Source organism: Rhipicephalus microplus, chromosome 3 (genome assembly GCF_043290135.1).
Source record: "Rhipicephalus microplus isolate Deutch F79 chromosome 3, USDA_Rmic, whole genome shotgun sequence".
NCBI classification, from domain to species: Eukaryota; Metazoa; Arthropoda; class Arachnida; order Ixodida; family Ixodidae; genus Rhipicephalus; species Rhipicephalus microplus.
Window position 1 is genome coordinate 249,690,300 of NC_134702.1, and position 19,989 is coordinate 249,710,288.

Genomic DNA, 19,989 nt, shown 5'->3' on the forward strand with positions numbered 1-19,989 from the left:
CCGCTACGTTGGCAAGTTCATTAAGCCGAGAAAATGCACTGTATCTGAACGCAGGTGCCATGACACCCCTTCCTAAAATAAATGTGATTGTTTAAAGCTGATATGTGGCCCTGAAGTTATGTCTCTCATGTATTTCGCGCATTACTGGAATATCAAAAGTAACTGGGTCTGAATTGACTAATACATTCACTACATCGCAGCTAGCGCTTCTGTTTGGAAATATCCCCAAGGGCTTGGCCACGCCATTTAAGAAATTCTTGCACAAAATGTAGCAAAATAAACAGTGGTGGTTGCGTCGGTGGATCTCAGTGTCACTGAGGGTATCGCTTCGGGGTGCAATCATTGCCTTTTCAGGTTTTGCACGAAGTTCCCATATGCTCTATTCAACAGCGAATCCAATAGAAGCGTTGCACTTTAAGGTTATACAGCGCGTTACCTCTCTTACCATCCTCCTGCTCACCGGACCAATCTCTCGCCGCCCACATAGACTTCCTCATTACTGCAATAAAACACGTATGACGCTTCTCGCAGAGGGATGGCAAATACGAAATTAACGTTCGCTAACGCTGTACGTCTGAAAATGAAGCGTTTTGATTTCGTTGAATATCACGCGTGTATAGCAAAAGTGTGACCGCGTTCACTGAATTTAATTCCAGTATATTCATTCGCCACTTTAGAAGTATTGACAAAATACATAATCAATGTCTACAACATATAAATTAGTGTCACATGAAAGTGAAACGCGTGAGATTAGGTGGACAGTTTATTGTTTATTCTGAACTGATCTGTAAGACCTACGCAGCGTATTCTGGTGTTTTGAAGACATTGCATTCATTGACAAATAACGGGGGAGGTGGGGTTCTTTTCTGCTGATCAGACACCTGTGCCATTTCCGTAGAGGTCCTTTTTGTTGAGAACCACATCATGTGATTATTTGTGGACGTGAGAGAGTGCCAGGTTGATGTCCATTTTAATTAGGTTCTGGTTATGGGATATAAACGGCCTTAGATTTGTCATATTGATAACGCTAAGCAGGCAACAGCCGTGAGGCACTTTTAAGTGCGAAGCATTTCCTAGTAAACTTCGACGACTTTCAACGTATCTATCTATCTATCTATCTATCTATCTATCTATCTATCTATCTATCTATCTATCTATCTATCTATCTATCTATCTATCTATCTATCTATCTATCTATCTATCTATCTATCTATCTATCTAACCGCTTACGACTTTTAGCTCTCCTAGCCGTTTCGAATACGGTGTCTATACCAAACTTGGTGCATCATAACATCACTGTATGAAGAACGTGTTTGACTTGTCATAACATGAAAATCATGACATGTTTCTCATGAATGTCATGAGTTACATTTCATGGTCCCGCAGCTCTTGAGGTGGTTTCGTTCACATGGCGTGTTGCAAAACTGATATGGTATGGCATGATTGCATGGCGAACACAAGCAACTGACCCTAACATGAAAATCATGACATGCGTGTAATGTAACAACACGACTACATGTCACGCCCATGATGCGTTCGCGGCCGTTTCGCTAGTGTCACATATACCAAATTTGGTATTACAGTTTGTGAATAGATGACAAAGTTATGCGACAGGTGCAAACATGATAATCATGAGATGCGTGTCATGTAACAAAATGATTACATGCCGCTCTCATGATTCGCTGGCGGCCGTTTCGCTAGCTCCACTTATACCAAATTTGCTAATACGGGACGTGAATAGATGACGAAAGTATAATACTGGTGCAAAGATGACAATCACGACATGCGTGTAATGTAACAACATGACTACATGTCATACTGATGACACGCTGGTGGCCTTTCCGGAAGCTTCTGCGATAAGACGTGGCGCGACCTCGCATCGACAGCTGTCATGGCCATATGCCATGCACATATGCCAAATTAGGTATTACGTGACGCCAATGGATTACGAAGGTATGTGACTGGTGCACACAAGATAATAATGAGATGCGTGTCATGTGAGAACATTACTACAACCCATGGTCAAGGTGCCAATACATTTCGACGTGACGCGGTGCGCGTGCTATCCGGCGTTCATTTCGTCGCGTCATGCCGGTATTGCCATGCCAGGCGCCAGTCCTGCCATATACCCACAGGCGCGCGGCGCTGCGTTGCTTTGACGCATGCGCGTTTCAACATGTCCGGCGCCCCTCCATCACGAAAAGAGGGAGACGCAGTGTTGCCTGGGTAACGCATCGGCGTGTGCTCGCATTTTGCTAACGCTGCAACGCTGCGCCCAGCGTGCGTGCGCGTCAACGCTACATCACAGTATATTATCGTCGATACTTAAAAGTGGATACAAACTGAAAAACACCAGGTTCTCAATCAGAGAAGACTTTTCGCCTAGAATCCGAGACATCAGGCGAAAGCTATGGAACAGCGCCAAAGAAAATCGAGAAAAGAAGGAGAAGGTGTCGTTAGTGTTTGACAAATTGTTCATTAATAACCAAGCCTTTACCTGGGATGAAGAAAAGAACGACAAGGTTCTCGCCCAAAAAAAGGACGAGGTGCGATCAAGACCACAAACTCGGCAAGCTCATCTACACGCAAAATCGAAGCCTTGACTATATTGAATGTTAGCGCAAGAAGTGTTCTAAACAAAATAGATGCTCTCGAAAATCTTCTACTAGAATACAGTCCTAATATAGTAGGTGTGTCTGAAACATGGCTTTCTTCCGAGATATACGATAGTGAAGTTGTTCCTCCAAATTATTACGTTATCCGTAAGGATAGACCTTTTCGTGGCGGGGGCGTCGCTCTACTTATAAAGAAATGCCATTCATATGTATCGCTTCCAGCTGTAACAGATGCTGAGGCAATTTTCTGCCGGATTCTTTGCGATAGCACTTCTATATTCGTTGGATGCGTTTATCGAGGTCCGTCATCCGGACACGAATGCATAACTGCAGTTCATGACTTCATGCAGCGTCATGTTCGCAACTCTCGTGTCCTGCTTATGGGAGATTTTAATCTCCCAGACATTGACTGGACTACGCTAAACCACACATCATCTGTCTCGGACGCTCTTATAAACATAATGTTGAACTTTAGCCTTCAGCAAATCGTGTTATCTCCAACCCGCTTACAGAACACTGCCGAGAGCATATTAGGTCTGATACTGATTAGTCAGCACTTCCCGGAAGACCGTGTTCGCACTGACGTAGTTGACGGCATATCAGACCATCACATAGTCATATGCTTGCTGCTGCTTGACTCCAGTATTGCATGTGAGCAGCGTGGATCAACTGTAATTGATTTCAAAAAAGCTGATGATAGCAGCGTATTAACCGATCTCGCACATGAGTTTGAAAACTTTTTGCAGCTAGCTTTTGACGCATCTTGTGATACTGATCTACTTTGGCTAAGTTTCAAATCTACTGTTATGTACTGTGTCACTAACTTCATACCAAAGAAACACAAGAAAGCTCCAGGGAATGATCCTTGGATAACACGTGAGGTTATCCAGGCCAAGCTAGGTTAAAAAGGTTGCGTGTGGCTGCGAAAAACCATAAGTGTAAATCATCCATTCAACAGAAGTTGCAGTGTGCAAAATCAGAGTTTAAGCAAAAAAAGAAAACTGCCAGACAATATTATTTTAGTGTTACACTTCCAAGCTTTATTAAAAGCAATCCAAGCAAATTTTGGAGATACCTTCGCACTAGCAATAATACACAGTCGCACACGGATTCAGGGGAAAAAACGGAAAAGGCTTACGAATACAACATTTTTTTCCAATCAGTGTTCACGACTGATAATGGTGCCACTCCTCCAGTATTATCCCTCGATTCGCCAAGCATCGATCACCTAGAAGTCACAGATACAGGAATACTGAACTTGCTTCTTAACTTAGATCCTAAAAAATCAAGTGGTCCAGATGATATTCCTAACGAGTTCCTTAAGAGGTACGCGGAATGGTGTAGCAAGTTTCTTGGGTTAATCTTTCGAAAGTCGCTTACTTCATCCCAGCTGCCAGATGAATGGAAGATTGCAAAAATAATACCTATTCATAAATCAGGAGAACAGTCATTGGTTTCAAATTACCGGCCGATATCCCTCACTAGCATTTCATGTAAGCTACTAGAGCATATCATCCTCAAACACATAACTGTTTTTTTCGAGACAATAAAATTTTTGTCTCCTAATCAACACGGATTTCGTAGTGGCCTGTCCACTGTTACGCAGCTAACGGAGGTAGTTCATGATCTAGCTTCTACAATAAATAATCGTGGCCAAACAGACATAATTTTACTTGATTTCTTTAAGGCTTTCGATTGCGTATGTCACAGAAAGTTACTAATTAAACTGAAAAGTGCGATAGGAGAGGGGTTATTGTTTTCTTGGATAGAAAATTTCCTAACAAATCGCTCACAGTTCATGCAGTATGAAGGTCATATATCAAACATAGTCCCCGTAACTTCTCGGGTCCCTGAAGGTTTCGTCTTGGGACCACTATTATTTAATTTTCATAAATGACCTCACGTCAAACAATAACTGTAATATCAAACTGTTTGCAGATGACTGCATTATTTATAAGGAGGTAACCAGCTACACAGACCACATTAATCTCAATGAATGTCTAACCAAGCTAGCAGATTGGTGCGCTAAGTGGCAAATGTCCATCAATGTGAAAAAATCCGCAGCTATGACGGTAACACGTAAGCAGAATCCATCGCAATTCATCTACACCATTCATGGTTCACCACTGACTAATGTTGTGCAGCATAAGTACTTAGGCATTACATTAACGTTTGACTTGAGATGGGATACACACATAGCTAAGGTCACTGCGGCCGCACTGTGTAAACTTTTCTACCTAAAAAGACGACTTAGAATTGCACCAGCGCCCGCAAAACTCTTGGCTTATACTATGTTCGTAAGAGCAGTATTAGAATATGCCCCCGTAATTTGGTTTCCTTATACGCTAAGTGGTATTAATAAATTAGAGGGAGTCCAACGCAAAGCCATACGGTTTATACACAACAAGTTCAAACGTACAGATTCTCCCGCTAACCTTCTGGCTTCTTCTGGCTTTGAAAAACTAGCTACTAGGGCAAAAGAGGCACGCCTGAGGTTCTTGTACCAGTTGTTACATGGCCACTACAAAGTAGATGTGTCTAAGTACGTCACATTTTCAGTCACGCCCTACTCGTCATAAGCACAAATACAGTCTGCAAGAATATTCCTCACTCAGTGACGTCTTTGGAAAATCGTTTTTCCCACTAACAATACGCGAATGGAATAAACTGAATGCAAATGCTACTAATGCCGACACTCTATCCACATTCACCGCAGTGTTAGAAACCATGCGTAATCTACAGTATTGCTTCAATGCTTCACATACCTTTGCTATTTTCCTCTTTTCTTTTTCTTTTTTGCACGGCGCACTGTAGCAGGCCAGAAGGTACTGGGTGAGGCTTATGTATGTCACTTGGAATGTTATTGTTTGTTCTTCATGAATGTATACTACCTGCAATGTGCCCTCTGTAATGACTCCAACATTGGAGTCGACAGTATTGCAAATAAATAAATAAATTAGGCCCTTCAAGATGTGCTCGCGCGCGTTTTGCTATCTTCACGTAGGCTAACTTTGGTATCACGTGACGTGAATGGACGACGAAGGTAAATGACACAACCGAACATGATAATCACGACACAAAAGTCATGTATGGCATCATTTACTTCCACTTTGTAACGTTGTGCTGATTTTACAGTGACATATGAACATTTCTCATTCGTGCTTCGCATATCATCGATTGCAACAGTACGTGGGATCTGCCGATTTTTTTAACTACAATATGACTTCATGAACGGGCTTGCTGACCGGCAGATTGTCAAAACACTGGAGTATTTTTTTATCAATCAATCTGATTTACTGATAAACCAAAAAAAACATTACAAGATACCTGGACCGTTAGCCTACATTGGCTAGTGATCGGTCCATATTAGAGTACATAAAAGCAGCTAAGCAGAGCATATTTAGCAATAAACACATATATACACAATCATTTATACGTTTAACTATTCACATATGCACATACATACTACATACATAAGAAAAAAAAAACTATTTATATGTCTTGATGCTGCAAGCAAAATATTTTCACACTGTGCTTAAAGTTTCCTGCCGCCTTAACTTCTAAGGGTGGTCGGTTCCAAATTTTAGTCCCATGAAATTCCAATAAGCGTTTTCCATATAAGTTATAGCTTGTAGGTAAGTTAAAATAGCCATTCGATGCGTCTCTAGTGTTTCGCGATGGTATTGTAAATAGAGTGGAGGAGAGGGGAAAGCTAGTGCCTATAATTTTCTGAACAAAAAAGGGCAACCTTATAATCGCGAAGTGCTCAACTGAGACAGCGAGTATTACTCACTGTCTCAGTTGTCTTAGCATGATCACAAGGTGATCCCTCAGCTGTTGAGACGACGTGTCTACACAACGAACGGCATACTTTGAAAACGTTTAAGGTTTGCCTGGAGCTTTGCGGGCCTCATAAATACGCTGTTATATGACACCAGCGCATGTTCAAATAATGTTATGATATAGGAAAGTAAGTGCCATTAGTAGCTTTTTATGCTAAATTATGACCTGATGAGCCATTGCATCAACTACTTCTGTCATTACAGAAGTAGTTGAGGCACGTACCTTTGTAAAGACACCATACATTTTCGATTTGTACCAATTCCAATGACGCAAGGACCAACCTTGTTTTTAGTAGCGATGCTCCTCAAGGCGTGGGTTGAGCATCCCGTCGTAATCGTGTGTAGCCACCGCTCGTTAGTTCTTGAAATGTCCGTAGAGGGCGGTACTTATACATATAATGAAATACATATACGCTGAAAATGCAAATGGTACGATACTGGATGACATTACTTTTAGAATGATAAGTAATAAAAATCACAGCATATCCATGAATTGAATGACGGTGAGTGGAGCGAAGCATCCATCAGTCCGTTCGCGCTTCCGTTCAAGTTTATGCCATCTTGAAGATGGCATAAAGTTTAACATGCACAGCAAGATGTCTGTGGAAGTGTGCGAAATGTAAGAAGCATATTGTTCAGTCGAAAGTTCTATCTGGCATACCTAGTTTACCTATATCCTACGCTTAAATTATGCTGCCACACTTACTAAGAACGATAAGAAGATCATATGGCTAGCTAGCTTTCATAAAACGCAACAACTTGTATCGTTAGAAAGAAAATGGTGCTGCGATGGTCACTACTGCTCTATCGCTCACTACTGCTCGCTACTGCTCACTACTGCTCACTACGCTCACTACTGCTCTATCGCACTTTCGCCAGCACAAACATTTTTCACGTTTTAAACATCCATAATTTTGGGTAATGCGAAAGAAGGGAAACGGAAGTCTATATTTTAAATTTGCTTGAGTTTGTCAGCTGTAGTTTTGAAGAAACACGAAAAATCTTTAAATTAATAAAAGTGGAGGATTGAGCAACAAGATCTTCTTAGGAAACATTTTGCGTTTTTCAATAGCCATAAGGGGTGCTTGTAGGGGTGCAGGAAATTATCATGTAACTCGTGACATTTTTTGGGGAAAAAAACATCCTAACAATTGCTTACGGGTGTGATGAGAATGACTGTAAAGCAATAGGGTCAGGTTAGTACCGAAACTGACACATCGAGGAATGTAGGCATAAACTTGTGCAAAGAAAAAAACAGCATGAATAACCTGTCAAGTTGAAAATTGTCAATGTTGATAGCTGCAAACATGCCACGTTGCTGACGCGTCCTACTTCAACCACGTGAACCTTGTGTAGCATTTAGGTTCTTCGCAAATGATAGGCGGACAGGTTGCTTTGCTCTCGTGAGGCAGTACTTATTTCAAATGTTCTTTCAGCGTTAGACCTGAAGTGCAGAATCGCTAAACACAGTGATTGCTTCTGTGTTAAATTCTGTGCTTTTTTTACCACTAGGTGGACACATTGGCTGCGCTGCAGGTCCCGACAACTTTGGCATCCAGGGTGACACGACCAACCGGAGAACGTTCACCGCTGCCTTGGAATACTTCAACTACCCCGCCGGAACAGCGAGGTCTTGTTCCATTTCGTCACCTACAGGGAGATGAATGTATTGGACCTCTTTGCCGCTATGTGGCCAATATGCTGCGGTCCAAACTTTCCTCTGATGTTGACCCTTGCGTTGATTTCTACCAGTATGTCTGCGGCAAATTCCAAGGCTGGGGCACCTTCACAGACGTACGTCGAATTTTCAAGGCAATTCTGAGCTAGCACTGCCTTTCTTGTTTTCTACTAATAGTGAGCTGCCTAGAAAGTGGGACGAAAAGAACAAAACTAGGCAGATCCCACTTACCTTGAGAATCAATGTTATGCAAAACGTGCGTTGGCAAGGTGACTGTGTTCTAAGTTTTCATTGAGTAGTGCTGATGATATGTTCTATTGCACGCATACACACAAGTCAAACAGCCACATATGTTTTATATAAACAGTGGTTCACAGCTGTGTAAAGATTGTAACAAACATAGATATCGGCAGCACCGCAAGCAGTAAGCTGATATGTAGCGCCGGCGGTCGCGAGAATGGTAGCCCTTGACACTTCTACATAAATAAAAATTAAGCTGATGGCGCCTAACTATTATTGATGTAACCCAGCGTGACAGCTGCATTGAAAGAATACATACGTAATAGTTATAAAATTGGAAAGCCAGCATTGCAACTCATATAGACATTTCACGAATATTAGGGCCTATTCGAAAATTGATTCCAAAACCTGGGGTGGCTTTCTGGTAGAATACGAACGGATGCACATGTGGACGGACGCATGCACGAATGCAGGGCAGAACGCATGGACAGATGCATGGACGGATGGATGCATAGACAGAGGGATGCACGGACGGAAGCGTGGACAGACTGGTCGACGCCTCACCCCAATCATCATCATTTACTTCATGTATATGCTGTGATTTTTATAATAAGTATGTGTATACTTGGCGACAACTTTCCTTAGTACTGAAGGGAAAGGTACGGAGGTGGAGCTTCTGCACAAGTAGCACAACGCGAGTAGTCCATTTTGGCGCAACTTTAGTAAAGCTATGTAAATTGACGGGAGTGGATCATCAGTGTTTCATGTGGACGCAGACGCCGCTTTGCGTTTGAGGTGCACGTAAAAAGGCGGCACTTTCTCGTGCGTTCAAAAATGAGAAAGCACAACGAATAGCTTAAAGTAGACACAACTGTCTTAATGGAGGGAGCTGCGCCCTGTCTCAAAGAGACTCACGTAGAAAATAAACGGGGAACTTCTATAATTCATGGTGAAAAACGGGCGCTATTTTGGAACTACATTCAATGGCGGTAGGATGCCCGCAATTCGGCTTTGTAGCCTTCGCTCCAATGCGAAGAAAAGTTGTTGCCGAGTATAGTGAAGAATTTCCAGTGCTGAAGCCACATCGCCAGCGCTGCATGGAGCACAAGCCCGCGCAGCGCTGGCGATGTGGCTTCACACGAGCTGCTAGTCAGTGGTTTCTGCAACGCTGCTTGCGTCTGTCCAGCTTGCTGCTAGTGTTCAGACGAAGCGTTCGTTTCGGCCCAGTGTTTTCATTGTATTTTTTTGTGTAGGTTGCCGTTGTTTTCCCTGCCCTGGAATTACAGAGTTACACGCTGCCACCCGTCATGCCTGACGGCGGCAACTCGACTATTCCATGGTTTCGCCGCCCAGGGGAAATCCCGGTGCCCAACTCTTGCGAGAACCTGGCATCTTCCGTGGCACCGATGGAAAAGATGTCAAGAATAGCTTGAACCCCAAGAAAGAGCCGGCGTTACCAAATATATTAATGATTTCTTGAACCTCGGCACTGTCTTGTTATATTTGAGGGACGCCACCATGCTGCAGTAGAGAAACCACAAGACTGATATACCTGCCTGGGCAACCTTCAAAATCGCCCTGTTGTGTGCAAACATCGGGCAGAACAAAGTCTACGAAGCCGGTTCCAGGAAGCGGGTGAAACGTTCACAAGCTATAGTGATGACGTTCTCTCCTTATGACGCGAGTTAACCAGACCATGGTGGTAGCAGACAAGGTGTGTCCCATTATTGAGGGCATTTCAGAGTGGTATTCTACATGCTCACCTATTAAACCTGCCACTCTCTCAGAGATCATTGGTCTCTACCAGTGTTTTGATGTGCTCCGTGAACAGCGTCTTCTTAGGCGTCGCCAACAAGTATCGGACGAGACTTTCCCGAGTCGCGCTAGTGCCCCTCACCTTGATAAGATACTTTGCCAGGTCGAGGAATCAGTTCGTGCCGAGGTAACTCGTCAGCTTTTGACGCTATTCACAACCCGCCGACCCCCGTAGCCTTTGACAGCGAACATTTGCAGATGATACAGTACCATGTTTGCGCTGCTGTGCCTTCCGTCGGGGAAACTTCACCGGCGCCGACTTCTATGTGCCAAGGTGAACGCACTTTTCCGCTACGCCGTAGTTGCTCCGCGGCCAACACTTCAAATCGATTCGCCTTTACCACCAGCCGTGCAACTTTGACCATTTCCCCGTGTCGATCAGGGAATGTACTTTCAGGGCGCACATGTGACAATTGGCCAATATGTTTTGCGTGTGGGCTTCCTGGTCACGTCGCTCGATATTGCCGTGGTCGACCACGTCCCTACCACCAAAGCTTCGAACCTGACCCTTATGCATCACCGTACCAATAGTTATCCCCATTTCTGAACCCCGGCCAGGTGTCTCCGTATGCCGACTATAGCATTCACACTAAGCAATAATCGGCATCACCTCGACGCCACTCGCCATCGTCGATGCGTCATCTTTCTTATACACCGCAGCAGAAAAATTTGTTGTCGCAGTGCCAAAGGCCGCGACAATACCCGATGAAAAGAATGAGGCCTCTTCCTTCTTCGACGAATGTTACTGATAGGTGTGTGACCAGTGTTGCGGCACTCACGCTTATCGAGACTGGTTCCGCAGTTCCAGGTATCAGTTCTGAACTCTGTCGCTCACTAATGGAAGTTACGATGCCGATGTCAAACATAGCGCTTCGTACCACCAGAGCAGACCGCATCACGTCGGTCATCACATGTTTAGCCCGCGTCAAGATAAGCAATAAAATCTACGTCCTTGAATTTTTAGGCATGCACTAGTGCTTCCATCACCTCATTTCCGGGTGGGACATTGTTGCCACAAATGAAGCCGTCATCCACTTTTCTGCGTTACATGCACATTATGAAATGTAATCTAGGTCTCAATTTGTAGTTGTTGCACGTGCGAGGGTAGCCACTGCATAATGTTACCTCACTACAGAGATGGCGTCCGGTACGTTGCAAATGATCGGAGCGAAAAGCGCATCTCATTATAAAGGCGTACTTGTTTTACGCCAGCTATTAGGCAACATAATCAATCATTTGCATGAAGCATTTGGTGAAGATTTTGCAGTCATCTTAATGAACAAATCAGAGACTCTCTTCTATGCTTCATTATGAAGGAGGCTATTTTTGAGCTCCACTTGCAAAATCTGTGCTACGCATGACTGCTAGACTTTATTAGGCAGTTTACAGTTTATAGAAGCCTTCGTTTTTATCTGTACGGGTTTTTTTTCAACCAGTACGAAAAGTCTTTCATGACTTCTCAAGAAATCTCAGCGGAGACAAGTTGGCTGCTTTATAGTATATGGATAAGTAGAGTAATGTTCTGAAGAGCCCTCTGACTTCACCTGAGTGGTCATACACGCTATCAGTTCGACCCTACATTCATGACAGTATCTGCCATAGGCAATTGTGTGAACTTAGAGTTTGAAACAACTTTCTGGCGTCTCTCATAATTATTTTGTGCTTTCGGGACGTTAAGCAACAACTTTTATTATCAATTTCTTTAGTATTTCGTAGATCCGCCTATATTTTTTATGAATATTCGGCTCACTGCCACTTTTCTTTTTCCTCGTTGAACTATTTCGCGCGTGACACTCACGTGTTTTTGTCTTGGAAAATTGTTATGAAGAATGGGGAAATATTCACACTGTACTAAAAATGAATCATTCGCATCACACTAATTAGCATGGCTGCATTTCGGGCGTGACTAAACTGGCATGTTTGTGACACCGATGCAATTCAAAAAAAGGTTTGAGTCGCCCTTATAAATGGTATTAACTAATCTCGCTTGAGAAACAGCTTCTTACTCACATGAGAAGAAGAATTCCGTAAACACAGCACGTCATGCCATTTTCTTTTCCTTTCAGCTACAAACTGCCACACGGCTTGGCGATTATACAAGCTTCATCTCTTTAGATGCACCATCATCCAATCAAACTGCGATTCAGAAAGCAGCGGCATTGTACCGATCCTGCATGTCTCTCGGCTCCTCATACCAACACCAGGTAAGAGTGCTTCTTAGCTTACCCTTCAACGACGTGCACCGTTTGAGCCATCCACATTGCGAGAAGGGGTAGAAAGTATCAAGTTCTAAATGCTATTTTGTTTTGAAGGCCGTCCAATTGATGCGAACATGCGAAATCTTGAAATGTTTTTTGACACACGTCGTTGCTTATACAAAAGAGTGCGTGCCTGTAGCTATAAACACCAAAAAACATAAGTAAAGAAACACGTAGTAAGCCACCGTCGATTAAATTGGCCGACTTAATCTGTTATATGAGCTTGTGGGTGGCTGCTGATGATTCTTGCTCGTGACATGAACCGAACAAAGAAATCAGTTTTAGAGGAAGCGTCCAGCAAGGAATTATTAAAAATAGAAGACCTTTGACAAAAGAAGAGCTACTCAATCAGAAAGCACGCATGAAAAACACGCACAGGATGAATGTATACCAACGCAACTGTTGCTGATTAGCAACTGTTGTATTGCATACCAACTGTAGCAGGGCCCTAGAACACAAAGATTGATGTAAAATGCACACATATATTAATAAACTTCTCAGCGCTAAAAACTTCAGACAACGAACACAAGAGGCTCTTCTGTTGTCTGAAGTTTTTTTGCGCTAAGACATTCAATAGTGGACTACCAACTAGCCCAATCCCACACTTTACTTCAGCACACATATGCACAGGAACAATGCGCACTGACAACTACCCAAGAATCTTGTGTAGGAGCAGTACGTTCAAAGTGTAGCATATACAGTGGCTTCGATGATGAAAATGCCAGCGTTTCGAGATAGATTATTTGGCTCATATCAAGTAGACAAGTACGCGAAATATAGCCAAGGCATTGCTTATTGTGCCACGAGATTAACAACAGCAGAAACATTTGCTCAATGCCAAACCTCACAGTGCTGCCTACGCACTACATCTCATATCCTACTGCTGCTTGCGATGTGTTTTTTTTTGTTCCTGCTGGTCATGAAATATCTCGTGCTCATGCACGTAGTCTAGATTGGATAATCATTTCAAAAAAGGAAACAAATTTCTTCGAATAGCCACTAATTCAGCTCTTTTACCTCGCACCTCACTCATTTCGAAAATGCAGCTACGGCAGTGAGCGAAGAGAAAGTCATGTGCCCTAGAGGTAAAACTCACACTTTGCGGTAAAAGCGCAAAACTGAACCTATTTCATGAAAATTAAGACCAATTTCAATGAAGATAACCATCATGGAATTCGAAGCGGCACCAGCGCGCACGCTGTTGATCTGGCTGAAACAGGTGTCGGCGCAGGTGCTGAAAGAATGGTTTCAAGCGAGACTTTGTTCAGCCTGTACTCGGGTAAACCTTTCTTTGAAGAGCAAATACACGTGAGGCAGGTTGTACTGCGTGCAAGGTTCATCGCAGACAAACGAGCCGAAAAAGTGTTTCCACTCGGAGTGCGGTCGAGCGTTGAGGGCGGTGGAGAGGGTGAATCGAGAGAGAAGTGTGTTGTGAGCGGGCAGAGGAGCAACAACACCTAAGAGTGTTCGGAGGAGCCAGCAGGTGCTGTGGGTGAGGGAGAGAGTGACGGCAACTCCCAACAGTGAATTTACCTACTTGGCATCGTTCCAACAACTTTGGCAAGAAGTACGCAGTGTGGTAGATAGATATGTAGGGTTTAACGCCCCAAAACCACTATATGATTATGAGAGACGCCGTAGTGGAGGGCTCCGGAAATTTCGACCACCTGTGGTTTTTTAATGTGCACCCAAATCTGAGCACACGGGCCTACAACATTTCCGCCTCCATCGGAAATGCAGCCACCGCATCCGGGATTTGAACCCGCGACCTGTGGGTCAGCAGCCGAGTACCTTAGCCACTAGACCACCACAACGAGGCTACGCGGTGTGGTGCGCCGGCACGGACACACAGATAGATTTTAGAGTTACAGAGGCTAGTCAACGATCTGCTTCGGATCTACAAGATAAGCCAATAAGTACGAGGGGGGGGGGAGGCATTCCTTGTGCATTGAAGCTTAACTACAAAACCCCACTGCGACGGAACGCTGGCCGGTTTCAGGATTGGCGACGCGACAGGAGCATGTGCATAATTCAAGACAATCCTGTGCCCTTGTGAACCTGTTTCTGAAAAGCTAAAAAATTGAACTTTTGCGTGGCTCACCCGCGATACGACACAGACGCCGCACAGGCACACGTGCTCCGCGTCCCTACTACACTACTTAGCGTTTATTACAGCGTGTCATGCATTTGTCCTTGGTTCAAATTCTGCTCCTTCTCTGGAAGAGCAGGCTAACCAACACAGCTGCTATGAAAGGCCAGCGTAGGAGCTGGTTAGTTGTACATGGTTGACACTAGCAACGCGCTGAATTGCAGACGAAGAAAGACACTCGGTGCAAGGGTACGACGCAGACGAGTGCAAATTAACGGCGGTTTGTTCGATGGAAACGTGACAAATATGTATAGGGTGAAAGGAAAAAGAAATGAAAGTAAGCGCAAGCCTTCGAACTACACACAACAAGAAAGCAACAATCTGCGTGACATCAAATCAAGCCTTGTCCACTATCTAAAATTTTCATTTAAAACAGAAACTTCATCATTCGGCAAATGCATAGATTGCACACTAACGCACCTGTCTTCCTGAAGCCTGCTCATCTTTAAAGTTTTAATGATTTTTTGCTTAGTATTTTTAGGTCTTGATACAGTGGTGTTTTCGAAATTTGGTTTCCAATGGCACTTTCTACAATGGGTAGCTAAGTTACAAGGCTGTAGTTGTAATCCTGCTTGCGTAAACGTTATGACACCTACCCGTTTGTACAGCATTCCAACTTCTGCACGACAAAGAAACAGCATTTTTTCCACGGTAAAAGCTTGTTGACATGCTTAAAAGAACATGTATTATTTGCCTTCTGATTGTTGCTGTTTACTTGGTGACACTTGCTGGAGCAAGGATACGAAGGAAAGAGAAATTAGTAAAGCTTTCACGATGCGCACACTTGGTGAAGACAGGTGTGTTAGTGAGCCATCTATACAATTGTGTGACGACGGGTTCGTTTTTCTACATGGAAATTTTGTATAATTGACAAGGCTGCATTGAACGTCACGCAGACAGTTGCTTTCTAATTGTGGGCTTTGCGCAGGTTTACGCCTTCTTTCTTTTTTTTCTCTTCCACTCTATACACATATTTCCATCTTTCTATCGAATAAACAGTTGGTCGCGCTAGTGTGTGTCCTAGCTTTGCCTGCATGTGTCTTTTTCCATGTGCAATTCAGCTCGTCGCGAGTGTGAAGCAGCTCCTATGGGGTGACGCCCTTGAAAGCGCGTCCGCACGTCCTCCGCACCAATAAAGGCGTTAGCTGAATCCCCCCTAACTCTTTGTACAACTATCGGTACAGAGTGCATACAAATAGGTAACCGTTAGTATTCCGGAGATTATATGAGACGTGGCGAAATTGTCCAGCATAATTCGGCGGACAGTCTCAAGTCATGTATGGGACTTCAAATATCTTTTATTAGAAAGGTATACAACAATGTATCTTGAAAGCGCTCTATGAAGCAGCACAAACGCCCAGGCTTACGAAGAGGCCAAAGCGTAGATTGAGCACGCCACAGTAATCACTGGAAAGAAAGAGGGTCGGTGAAACCTTAAGACAAAAAAAACAAGGTCGAGGGACAAACGCATGCTTTAGTCAACGTAAATACGGCTTGAGTATGAGCAGCGCGTGCATCGGATGTCATGATACTCACTGATCATGAGGGGTAATGCATTGCATTAAAAAAAGCGAATGCGCCTGGTGAAATTATAAACTCACGCAAGCGGATGACATCATGAATTATTCATGTATAACGTGGCCACTGCAAGCACAGTACCAGAATTATTGGTGATATTTTAAATTAACTTTTGGCGTTTAGAGGGCGTGTTCATGCTCATGATGGTAGTGACACTGTAACGAGGTGATAACAAGTCTTGAAAAAGGAATGTGACCTTGCCTGACGATATATAGCACGAAAACAAAACGATGACAAAGAGACAAGAAGGTCACGAAGGACACGAGCACAAAGACAAGAAGGGCCTTCGCGCCCTTCTTGTCTCTGTGTCGTCGTTTTGTTTTCGTGCTATAACTATCGGCGTGCCATACCAACTAGCCCAAGCTGCCACACTTCTAAGTGACCTTGCCCCCATTGGAGAAATCTATCGTTCAAATGTTTTAGCAATGAAAAAAGTGCAAGTATAATGTAAGAGGAAAAGTCTTAGGTACAAGCAATAAATCACTGCAAGAACCAAGAATATAGTAGTTGGGGACGCGCAGGAAACCGTACGACATGAATGATTTCAGGTTGCGGACGCCACCGTTGAGAGTTCGTGCTGTTGGTGACGACCTCATAATCCAGGGCACCAAGCCGTCGAACTACCCTCTATGGTCCGAAGTACCGTCGCAGAAGTTTTTCAGAGTCCACGTTGGCGTATCGTTGTTCAAACGCAAATCCGGTAACTGGGCTGGTATTTCAAGAAACTTAGTCAAAGATTACAACGGCGGCTCTAGGTAGACTGTTGGTTCTTGATGCGGAGCTGGGCAAGTTGTCAAGCTTTTTCGGCACACTGAAGGTATTCAGTCACGCTGATAATTTCTTCGTCGCTGACGTTGGGTAACATGGCGTCAAGCGCCGTGCTTGGGCTCCTTCCATATGCCAACTTGTACGGAGCCATTTTTATTGTTTCGTGCAAGGCAATGTTCTACGCGAACTTCACGTACAGAAAAATACATCCCATGTCTTGTGTTCCACGTGGACATACAAACAAGGTCAGCATGTCAACGACGGTCTTAGTAAGACGCTCGGTCAGCGCATTTGTCTGTGGATGGTAGGCGGTGGCCTGTCACTAACTTGTCTTACTATACTTCAGGATCAACTAAGTTAGATGTGTTGTAAAAGCCATACCTCTGCCCCTATTAAGGACTTGTGGAGCTCCATGGAGCAGGAGAATGTTCTCGACGAAGAATAATGCTACCTTGGTGGCGCTGCCTTTGGGCAATGCCCTTGTTTCGAGGTAGCGTGTGCGCTTATTCAGTAACTATGACGTCCCGTTTGTTCCAGAAATTTGATGTCGGGAATGGCCCCAGTAAGTCCATACAGATTTGCTAGAACAGCGGCTGGGGTGGTTTCATGGGCTGGAGAAGTCCTGCTGGCCTAGTCAGCGGTGTAATAAATGCGAAGCATTTTTTAGCGAACTTCGATGACTTTGCGCTCACCTATCTATCTATCTATCTATCTATCTATCTATCTATCTATCTATCTATCTATCTATCTATCTATCTATCTATCTATCTATCTATCTATCTATCTATCTATCTATCTATCTATCTAAGATATCTATCTATCTATCTAACTATCTATATATCTATCTATCTATCGATCTATTTATCTATCTATCTATCTATCTATCTATCTATCTATCTATCTATCTATCTATCTATCGGCCTACTACTTTTATCTCTCCTGGCCGTTTCAATAATGTTATTGATACCAAACTTGGCATGGCATAACATGATTGTATTAAGAGCTTATTTGACTAATCATAATATAAAAATTATGACATACATGTCGTGAATGTCATAATTTACATTTCATAATCCTGATGCTCTCGCGGTGGTTTCGTTCACATGTCTTGTTTCAAAACTGGTATGGTATGACATGATTGCATGGTGAACGCAAGCGACAGACCCTAACAAGAATATTGTGACAGGCGTGTCACGTAACAACTTGACTACAAGGCAGGCTCATAATGCTCTCGCACCGCGCCACGATGGTCTACTGGCTATGGTACTGGGCTGCTGACCCGCAGGTCGCTAGTTCAAATCCCGGCTGCGGCGCTGCATTTCCGATGGAGGCGGAGATATTGTTGGCACGTGTGCTCAGATCTGGGTGCACGTTAAAGAACACTAGGTGGTCGAAATTTCCGGAGCCCTCCACTACGGCGTCCATCATGATAATATGGTCGATTTGGGACGTTAAATCCCACATATCAATCAATGATGCGTTCGCGGGCGTTTCGCTAGTGTTACATATACCATATTGAGTATTACGGTACGTAAATGGATGACGACGACATGTGACTGGTGCAAACATGATAATCATAAGATGCGTGTCATGTAACAACAGGACTACATGTCACGCTCATGATGCGCTGGCGGCCGTGTCACTAGCTTGACTTGCACCAATTTTCATATTACCGGACATTATTACATGACGAAGGTAGCCCCACCGCGGTGGTGTAGTGGCTAATGTACTCGGCTGCACACCCGCAGGTCGCGGGAACAAATCCCGGTGGCGGCGGCTTCATTTTCGTTGGAGGCGGCAATGTTGTAAGTCTGTGTGCTCAGATTTGGGGGCACGTTAAAGAATCCCAGGTGGTCAAAATTTACGGAGCCCTCCACTAAGGCGTCCCTCATAATCATATGGTGGTTTTGGGACGTTAAACCCCACATATCAATCAATGATGCGTTCGCGGGCGTTTCGCTAGTGTTACATATACCATATTGAGTATCACGGTACGTAAATGGATGACGACGACATGTGACTGGTGCAAACATGATAATCATAAGATGCGTGTCATGTAACAACAGGACTACATGTCACGCTCATGATGCGCTGGCGGCCGTGTCACTAGCTTGACTTGCACCAATTTTCTTATTACCGGACAATATTACATGACGAAGGTAGCCCCACCGCGGTGGTGTAGTGGCTAATGTACTCGGCTGCACACCCGCAGGTCGCGGGAACAAATCCCGGTGGCGGCGGCTTCATTTTCGTTGGAGGCGGCAATGTTGTAAGTCTGTGTGCTCAGATTTGGGGGCACGTTAAAGAATCCCAGGTGGTCAAAATTTACGGAGCCCTCCACTACGACGTCCCTCATAATCATTAGGTGGTTCTGGACGTTAAACCCCACATATCACCATCATGACGAAGGTATGATACTGGTGCAAACTTCATGAACATGATATGCCTGTCATGTAACAACGTGACTACATGCTACGCGCATGATGTGCTCGCGGCCGTTTCAAAAGCTTTACATGTACCAAAATCGTTAATACGTGACGCGAACGCACGACTCGGGTAAATAAACATACAAACATCATAATCACGGCATGCTTGTCATCTAACAACATGACTACATGCTACACTAATGTTGCGCTCGAAGCCATTTCGCTAGCCTTGCATATCCCATAGTTGGTTTTACGTGACGCCAATTGATGAAAAAAATATGTGACAAATGCAAACAAGATAAATAATACATTTACTACGTGTGTTAGACCTATATTTGAGTACGCTTGCCAACTATGGGATCCATTGGAAGTTAGTCTCATTTCTCAAATTGAAGCTATCCAAAACAGAATAGTCAGGTACGTACTAGGCAGGTACAGTAGGATGGACAGTGTCACAATGATGAAAAAAAGAATTGAATTGGGGATTGTTGTCTGCGCGAAGATGAAAGTTAAGGCTAAAACAATTTTTTAAATATATAATAACAAGGTAGGCATAGACAACGATAAATATTTGAATACACCTTACATCTGTTTCTATACGTAATGATCACAAACACAAA

General features: G+C 43.8%; 1 protein-coding gene across 1 annotated transcript in view; it reads left to right on the forward strand.

Moving 5' to 3' along the window:
* Positions 1 to 19,989, forward strand: part of LOC142803186 (neprilysin-1-like) — a 163,739-nt gene that overhangs the window by 23,670 nt on the left and 120,080 nt on the right. Inside the window, exons 3-4 of the mRNA XM_075888280.1 lie at positions 7,970 to 8,251; positions 12,257 to 12,394. Of these exons, the coding sequence (XP_075744395.1) occupies positions 7,970 to 8,251; positions 12,257 to 12,394 (420 nt within the window). The remainder of the gene's footprint in view (positions 1 to 7,969; positions 8,252 to 12,256; positions 12,395 to 19,989) is intronic.